At 33.7% G+C, this 9,261-nt stretch overlaps 1 protein-coding gene across 1 annotated transcript; it reads right to left on the bottom strand.

Annotated features, from left to right (window-relative positions):
- LOC115994791 (ubiquitin carboxyl-terminal hydrolase 3) lies at window positions 1-5,989 on the bottom strand. Its single transcript, XM_031119055.1, has 7 exons — window positions 5,544-5,989; window positions 4,545-4,661; window positions 3,667-3,765; window positions 2,349-2,537; window positions 1,716-1,897; window positions 452-886; window positions 1-312 (listed from the first exon to the last, which is right to left on the bottom strand). Exons 1-6 carry the CDS (start codon window positions 5,658-5,660, stop codon window positions 478-480), a joined length of 1,113 nt encoding a protein of 370 aa, XP_030974915.1. The 5' UTR covers window positions 5,661-5,989; the 3' UTR covers window positions 1-312; window positions 452-477.
- Window positions 5,990-9,261: the final 3,272 nt, after the last annotated feature.

Below are 9,261 nucleotides of genomic sequence, written 5' to 3'. Positions count from 1 at the left end.
TAAGCTTTACTGTGATGACATTTCTTTTTTTGTAAAAGTAATTATTGTGATGACCAAATATTACTACTAATATCTGCCTCCAACAACCTAAAAACTCAAAAAAAGAGGAAAACAAAGCATACAATGTTACAGAACCGTCGTGAGCAGAACCGATTGCATTGCATTTCTGATGTCAATTAAACATTCTTAGTCATGAAGAATACAAACTTTCTCTGTGAAACTCTCTCACACCATATACACTGCTCTTTTTCTTCTTATTGTGAAAAACCAAAGGACGGTGTGCTTCCACCATCCACTGTACATGGCAACCACCTAAGTATACATTTTTCACAACCCATAATATCTCATTGATATTTGACATCTCCTTCCCATAGGTTGAAAAAGGGAAAAAAATAATAAACATAAAATAAAAACAGAAGAAAAATGAGTCCAAATAATTAAATTATCTAACCTTGGTAAATTCAAAAGTCCCTCTTCTCAGCTCTTGTTACTGGTGCTGCCCAGGCACTCATAGAATAAAATGTACCCATGGTCTGTATTACTCGAATATTCCTGCGCTGACCCAAAGAATGTCTGCACAGCGGACTCATCAATCATCTCCACGTTTTCATCATCGAAAAACAACCAATGGTTATGGCTTTTCACAAGGCTTACATAGTGTCCATGGTTGGGCCCACTTCCAACATGAACAACTACTGCAAACAGGGAATACTCAGAATCTGCATCTTCCATTGTGTTGCTCAGCTTCAGCTCAAGTGGGAAGACAACCCGGTATGACAGTTTCTTGTACCGACCCAGCTGCTCAATGTATTTGAACCGCTTCAGATGGATGACTAAAATGTGAGGTGGTTTCTTTATCTTCATCCTCTTCTGTGCTTCTTGCAAACTGCATGAGAATGAGATCCATTTTCACTAATCAGCCGAAAAGGTATTATAAAATATAACAAATATTTTATATAATATTTATTATAGAATAATTTCTAGAAGACCCTTTATGGCATAAAATGTTTTGAGTGTTGCTTTAATACAAAATAATTAACCCAAGAGAAACTAGTAGAGTTGGCTGCACTCATTGAATTTGAATGCACAAGACAATATTAAATCATCAGAGGATAGAACCATAACCACATGGTGTCAATCACCTTCATAAATGTGAAAATCATCACCTACTTTTAGGAATCAAGTCAATAATTGTTTTCACATATCAAAGCAAAAGAGCTTTGTGGCGATAGAGGACAAGAGAATTGTAAAAGAATAATGTGAATTCATTACTTTTAACCTATGGTGCCCATATATCTTGAACCCTTACCTCTGATTGGAAGTTGCCATCAACAGATTATGGTGTCAATAAATTGATAACCTTTACATGATTGCTATACCAGGCAAAGAAACAACAAATATTTTAGCTAAATAAGCAATCAATAAAATCTATTAGCACACACATACCATAGACAAATTAACAGAACTTTTCATATGATTGCTATTCCATTTTGTAGTGCTTTGGTAAGCTAAGACCTAAGGGCAAGCACTGAGTGTCAAGCTGAGAAAAATGGCAGCTTAAGTATACAATAGTTCAATAAAATGTACAATCCAAATCACTATGAGAAACATGTAATCGAAGCACATATCATATGGTATTCATATCATACAACTAATAACAAGGTGAACAGAAAAGAGAAAAGGAAGGAGGGGACAGAATAATGAAAGCTGCCTACCTACAGCATTTGTCACAGAAAAATTTGTCCTCGGCATTCAATGTCTCTGTTGAGCTGAAGTTTTTCAAACAACTTGTAATTGAACTATTCTGTTCAATATCGAGGCTCAAGTCAAAAAAAGTTTCATCCCTTGCTGTCACTGTCTCACATCGCAGGCACCTTGTTTCATTGGTGAGTATTCCCTGACTCAAATAGCCATAGAAAGTTATGAGAATCTAACAAGAGTCAGCGAAGAGAAAAGTATTTACACCATCACTGCTAAACAATAAATAAAGGAGAACAAATATGCTTCACAGACAGTAGGATGTCCTCCATTTCTCTCTCCTTTTTTTTCCTTTGTTAATGGGGGCAGGGTGCTCATTGGTGACAAGAATAAAACAGGAAAAGAGAATACAGAAATAAAAAATTGGACCAACTGTGAAATCACCATGAGTCAGCAACATATCAATCATATAACTGATCATCAAATAAACTATCAGTAGTAATTGATATGAAGAGAAATGCATGCAATATAGGAAGAACACAAAAACTGGTTTTTTTTTTGGAGTAATTTTGTCATTCATCTTCCCTGGCAATTTACCAAAAGCAAATAACTTTATTGAAATAACATATGATATGGCAGAGCTAAGTCACCTGAAAATTTTTGTGCACCCAGGTAACTAAAGGCTCCTTTAGAGCACCATTAGCCTGTGCATTCTTTGGCCCATTTGCAATTTTATCAGAAGGTGATGAAGTTTCTGGATCACTTTTCACAACTTGGGCCTCTTTCTCCAGTATGTCAACAAGTTCATTCAGCAAAAAATTCAAAAACTCATGGGCATCCTACAAAAAGAAAATATATACGTTATGTACATAATATAGTAAAGAAAATCTGTTCTTAATCTTATAAATTTTGTATTATAGAATATTGAAGAAATTCAACCAATATAATTTGAACCATTGAAGAGAAAGGTTTAGCATAGATGCAAAAATGAGACAGATGTTGATATTAAACCATGGAACATCAACTTTCTATAAGATTACGTATTTTGTCCCATTTGGTAAACATCATCTCATACCCTACAACGTGTTATCAGATGTCTATGCATGATCACATTCTCAATCTTTCACCTAAGATATATGTATATTTTTTAAAAAGGGTAAGGAAGCCCCAGACTTCATTACAATATAGTATAAGCCAAGATGCAACATGCCTCTGCACACTGGAAAAAGCGCAAAATAAGGATAATCAATCCCAGTCTACAATATTATACATCTAACATCTCTAAAGTACCAGGATTCTCAATTTGTCATCTGAATCTCCACAATCCAATTAATTTTTTTTATTGGTAACACGATCCAACTGTTATTAGATTGCCACCAATGCAAAAAAAAAAAAAAAAAAAAAAAAAAAAAAAATCCAAAAACTGGCATTCCAATCATAAAATCTAGTTATTCTGATAAAGAGATTGATCAAAACCAAGTATACATTACAATCCCCAAGTAATGATATATAAAATATAGAAAAAATTCAGCTTCTCTAAACTGCTCGAAATATTCCATAAGTTAGCATCTCAAATATTCCATAAGTTGGCATCTCTAAATACACTCCACACTAAAAAATTGCAGTATGCATGTGTGTGTGCACATTAGCAAACAGAGGTGCATACACATGCATTTCTTGTCATCCTTCCACTCCCTTACAAAAAAAACCCTTGTTGAACAAGCACTGCAATTAAATTACTAGTAATCACTTTTCTGAACATCTAGCTGACAATTTTCTTGATTAATTTGTTAAGGATTCATAGTCAACCCCAAAGTTTGGGACTAATGCTTTGGTTAGTTGCAGAAAAAATTCAATTTCCTGTATTTTTCAGAAATTAGATTCTTTATATTTTAAGAAGAAATTTCTATATATGTTACTTTCCCAATTCAAAGATCATTTTCCTTCATATTTCTATTAGATACATACCTGGTGCATATAGCTACGGAAAAGCTCATTTTGTTTCTTCAATCTCTGTACAAAGCGCTTTGGAGCAATCACGCCTGTTTTCTTCTTCTGAGAACTTATCTACACAAAGGCAACAATGAACTGTTGGCCCCACTATCATGACAGAAAAAATTAACAAGTAAACTGCATATATTTGTCATGGCATAAGGAAAAAAGATTCTAGTTAAAACTTTTAAATGACACAGAGGGAGCATGGATACTTAAAACTGCAGTGAATATTTAACAATACAAAACAAAAATCTTCTAAAAAATTTTATCAGATGCATGAAAACCTAAAAGTGATGTCCCAAAATAAGTCCCTTAAACATTTTATGTTAATTCTAAAAACACAAAATATATAGACATCTATAAGACAGATGAGGCTATCAACAAAGGAAGCAAGATACAACAGTAAAACCTGCCAATCAAATATAAGTAAATGCCAAAATAGTGCCTGAAATAGCAGAAATAACTTATGGAAATTGTATTCCAACAAATGCACAGGAAGAAAAACTTGCAAGAATAATATATAACATAATAAAGACCACTAAAACATGATTTCCCACTATTTCTAGGTAAGATTTTACTATCTAGTCTGAGCCATGCTCTTCCACAATACCAATCATATCACATCGCAAAGAAACAAGCTAGTTTACCAACTTTTTCAAATTATACATATTATTTCTTAAGAAATCCTACATACATACGTGTGTCTTGGTTTTTTATTTATTTATTTATTTAAGAGGGGGGAGGGGCATCCTTTTTCTATTTATTGAAATCTTGTACATAAACCTCCCTCTCTCTCTCTCTCTCTCTCTCTCTCACACACACACACACACAAAATACATACTGATATTCACCTGTGAAAATAGGTCTGCCAAGCATGTTAACAGATTTTCTTCCACATCACCAATGCTTTTGTTATTTGCATAATAATCCAGAAGTTGCTCGCGAAATGGGACACAAAAGTAAAGTGCCTGCACGCAAAAAATGACAATCAAATATAATAAAATTCTTTGGCATCCATCCTTAGCAACAGTATTTGCGATACGTTATCAAAATATCAAATCAAAACACTAAGTGTGCCACTAAATATGACCAACAAGAGCGTGCACAGACACGTCAATCATTGAAGATCCCACATAGGAACTTTTTTTTATAACGAAATTTTATTGATCAAAAAGGAAACACCTGTGTACGCCAATGGTATACTTGGAGAGCAGAAAAATCAATCTTTTAAATTACAAAGCTCAAGCACATAGGAACCAAAGATACAATATAGACTTGTATTTGAATGAACCTCATGTCTTTCATCAACACTGCCTCAAGCAACCAAACACAAAGTAAACGAGTGCCTAAAGCACATTTCAAGTAATCATGCCCACCATAAAAATAACCATTGAACCATACATACCCACAAAAAGTAGTTGAAAGATATAAAAAGATTTCTTTAAATATCTTGACATAACTCCAAAAGCATAATTCCTCTCACTCCTCTAATTCTAAATACAAATTGCCAGAGAAACCAAGCAAAGCACGCAATCAAACCCGGACGATATTTCCAAATAGTTCTAACACCACCATCCAACACACCAAGAACTTGAAAAGAGTAACTAATCATTTCAGCTACACAAATTTGCACGAACAAGAACTAATTCACACAAATGAGTAAACAAACAACTCAAATTTCCTGAAAAAGAAAACCCTAAACCAAAATTGACTTTGCAAATAAGGCAACCCAACAAGAAAAATTCAAGCTCGCGATGAAATACAAATTCCATTAGAAATTGAAACCCTAACCACAAAATCAAAACGAAAAAAAAAATTATAAAAAAGAAGCAAAACGATTCGGATTGAACCTGCAAAACGCTGTTGCAATAGCAAGTGTTGCCGAAATTTTCGAGACCGAAGTAGCGCTCGCCTTCAGGGAACTGGTCTCCGAGAGCTTTCTCGAGCTTCGAGCCCGCAGCACCCATGAGAGCGCGTTGCAAAAACCGAGCGATGACTTTTTCTTTGTTGTTTTCTTCGAAAAAAATTATATATATCTCTCTATCTCTCAGAACTCTCAGATCTTTCAACTCGGCGGAGTTTCAACTCAGCGATTCGCTCTCCATCGTCGACTCGTAGAGACGAGCTTTGTGTTTTGTTTTTTAATTTTATGTGTTGGAATCGTTAGGGTTTGTTTGGAAAGTTAGTTCGGATGGTTTTTTTTTCTCTCTTTGTGAGTTGAAAGAGGAAATGAGGGTTTCGTTCGAGACTGTAAGAGAGAGAGAGTGGACGAAGAGATTGAAGAAAGAAAAAAATAACAATAATAAATGGATAAAATATAAAAACAAGGTTTGACACTACCCATTGTTTGCTGCTGGCGCCACAGATCACGTGGGTTGCCAAGCTGTGCAGGGGTCAATATGAGTTGTTATTAATTTTTGGGCCTAGATATTTTGGGTCGGGCTTCATTGTGTTTTATTAGCCTAGCCCATGGTTTTTTAAGAGTTTTTTTTTTTTTTTTTGGGTAAAAAAAAAATTAATTGAGTAAAATTTTGGATTATGACCCAAAGAATTTAGTAAGTGTAGAACTCCATTATTTTCACAATTTTTTACATATGATATGTTGTGATTGGTGAAAAAGTAAAAATGATTTCAGTAAATAGACTTATGTGAAAATAATGTTATTCTAATCATGTAATGAAAAATGGTGAAAAATATTATTTTTTTAATATTAATTAATTGAAAAAATAAATTCTTTGGTTTTTAATGAATTATTATAGTAACATGGAAATTTATTATTTGTATTAAATGTCTATTTGACTTTGGTGGTTGTTTAGGTGTACATTTATAATATGACAAAGCATTAAATGGAGGTAATTTGTTGGTAATAATATTTGACAATGTAATTTGAAAAGTAGTATTAAAGACAAAATCAATAATTCAACGTAATTATTTAAAACAATCAAGACAATGATGTAATATATAACTCTTCAAATATATTACTATACTTAATTTTAACAACTTAGGTATAAAAATTTATTGGTGTCTTGGTCAGATAATAAAAAGTTATCATCAGTAGCGAACATCATAAGTTGAAACCAAAGTTATCAGGATTGAGATCAAGATCTTACACGAGATCGGTGAGAGGGTTTAGGGATCAGATCATAGGATCGACATAAGAATCGAGATCCTACACGAGATCGGTGAGAGGATTTAGGGATCAAATCATAGTATCAGCACAAGGATCGTAAGATCCTACTTTTCGATTAAAAAAAAGTACTAAAAAATATCCATAATTATAATTCATAATATACATTAAAGAAATATTGAAAAAAAGGTAATTTTTGACACAAATTAGTGAAATTACTAATAAAGTACCAAATTACAAATTACTACAAGAAAAAAGCCTTATTGTAATGAAATTTTTTGTTGCAATAAACTTCAATTGCAATGAAAAAATTTTGTTGCCCATTATTGCGATAAAGTCTGTGGCAATAGACTATTGCAACAAAATTTTCATTGCAATAGAGTTTTGTTGCAATAAAATATTTTTAATAATAATAATAATATTTTATTGCAACAAAAAATATTGTTGCTATAATTTGTTGCAATAGGTCTTTGCAACAGTGCAGTTGATCATTATAAATAACATTATCATCATTGTTAGTAGCCACATGACCCATATCATCCATTAGATAATCATCAAAATCTCTTAATATTGCATTTGGGGGTTCATCCACTACATTTTCATTGGCATCACCAAACTCAAATTCATCACTAATAGTATGAACTTTTTTTTTTAATCATTTTCACCTAGCAAAAAAAAAGAAAAAAAAAGAAAGGAAGTTTGTATTTAAAGTTTTATCAATTTTGGGCTAAGAGCATCCTTATCAGCTCATGTAAAGTCCTCTAAAATAGAAAAAGGTGCAAGTTTTACACATTTTAGGCAAAAAAACACCCACATCAGTGGGTGTAAAGATGTGTAAAATATACACTCGGATGTGTATATGAACAGTAACCGTGCATATATGCACGGTTACTGTTCAATGTGTAAATAATTTTTTATTCTTTTTTTCTCTCTCCTCTATCAAACCGCAACAAACTAGCGCGGCAAGGAAGAAGACTATCCCAGCGCCAGCGCCAGCGCCACCACCAAACTACAACAAACCCAACCACCAAACCCAGTGCCACCACCAAACACCGCAACCTAGCACAGAAAAATATCCCAAAATCAGCAGAAACCCAAAAATCAACCCAACCCAAAATCAACAAAAACCCAAAAATCAACCCAACTCAAAATCAATTAAAACTCACCGGGAAACCCAACCCAAAAACAGTACACACCCACCGGAAAACCCAGCCCAACGGAGCCGGATCTGCCGCCCGATCTGCTACCACTGCTGCCGTTGGGTCTTCCATTGCTATCGCCGGATCTTCCATTGCTGTCGTCGGTTGGAAATGGGAGGCGAAGGGTCGGGAGGGTGAAAGCGAAAGGGAGGCCGAATCGACTGGTGGCTGAGGTAGCGACGGCAGCGAGCTGGGAGTGAGCTGGATCGGCTGGGTCGGCGAGCTGGGAATGGGTGAGGGAAAGAGAGAAACGGGCAAGCTGGGAGTGGAAAGAGAGAAACGGGTGAGCTGAGTGGTTGAGGGAAAGAGAGAATGGGTGAGGAAAGAGAGAAAAACAGTTTTAATATCTAATAATAAAAAAATAATAAATAATATTATTTAATTAGAATAGATTTGTAAAATATATGAACTGATATGGGTGTTTTAGAGATGTGATAATGTAAAATAGAAAAAGTAGCTTTTTCCGTGTAAAATAGATGATTAATTTACATGAACTGGTGTGGATGCTCTAAGGTCGTTGGCTAATTTGTTTATTATATTTTTTATATCAATTTGGGGCATTTGGAGGCCCAAAATTTTTTTTTTCCTTTTTATCATAGAATCTTCAGTATCGCTATGGATCGGAATCCTATAAAATTCTAAGATCTGGATCGGGATCCCACATGGATTTGACCTTAGTAGAGATTCTAGTGAAATCTAGGACGGTTTAAGGATGAGATCCTAAGATGTAGATCGGGATACTAAGCGTGCATTTGGATTGAGATTATAAATGAAAATTATTTTACTATTCAGCTTATTTTTACTACTATTTATGAGCCCTACTGCACTTTTTGATATTATTTATGGGCCCCACTGTACTATTTCAACTAACTTTTACCTTTATCTCAACAATAATTTTTTAGTTTTAGCAAAATAAGTGATATCCAAACACATCCTAATAACCATGGTTGAAAATATCAAAAAAAAAAAAAAAAAAACCTAAGTATAAAAAATAAATTAGGATATACATATTAGATTCAAAAAAAAAAAAAAAAAGATTTTACATGAAGATTATATTATTTTATTTATATATATAGAGGAGTTGAGTCAAAATTTGAGTTTAGGAGCAAAATTGGAAGCAAAATTAATCTCGAAAAGTCAATCAACATTAGATAAATATAAGTGGAGAATGGAAATTTAAACTTTTGATATCTTCCCTGTACATACCATTAGTCCATAATATATTATTTGACCCAAAGGTGG

This window comes from Quercus lobata, chromosome 6 (assembly GCF_001633185.2).
Source record: "Quercus lobata isolate SW786 chromosome 6, ValleyOak3.0 Primary Assembly, whole genome shotgun sequence".
Classification (NCBI taxonomy): domain Eukaryota; kingdom Viridiplantae; phylum Streptophyta; class Magnoliopsida; order Fagales; family Fagaceae; genus Quercus; species Quercus lobata.
The sequence above is the reverse complement of the archived record's forward strand: the minus strand, read 5'-3'. Positions and strand labels throughout refer to the sequence as shown.

Bases quoted from the DNA above. Each gene is read 5' to 3' on its own strand.
- LOC115994791 (XM_031119055.1), bottom strand. From the start codon at position 5,660: ATGGGTGCTGCGGGCTCGAAGCTCGAGAAAGCTCTCGGAGACCAGTTC. The intron at 4,662-5,543 runs GTTCAATCCGAA...TTTTGCGTGCAG, and splicing joins ATTGCAACAGCGTTTTGCAG to GCACTTTACTTTTGTGTCCC. The intron at 887-1,715 runs GTAGGCAGCTTT...ATTCTCATGCAG, and splicing joins TTCTGTGACAAATGCTGTAG to TTTGCAAGAAGCACAGAAGA.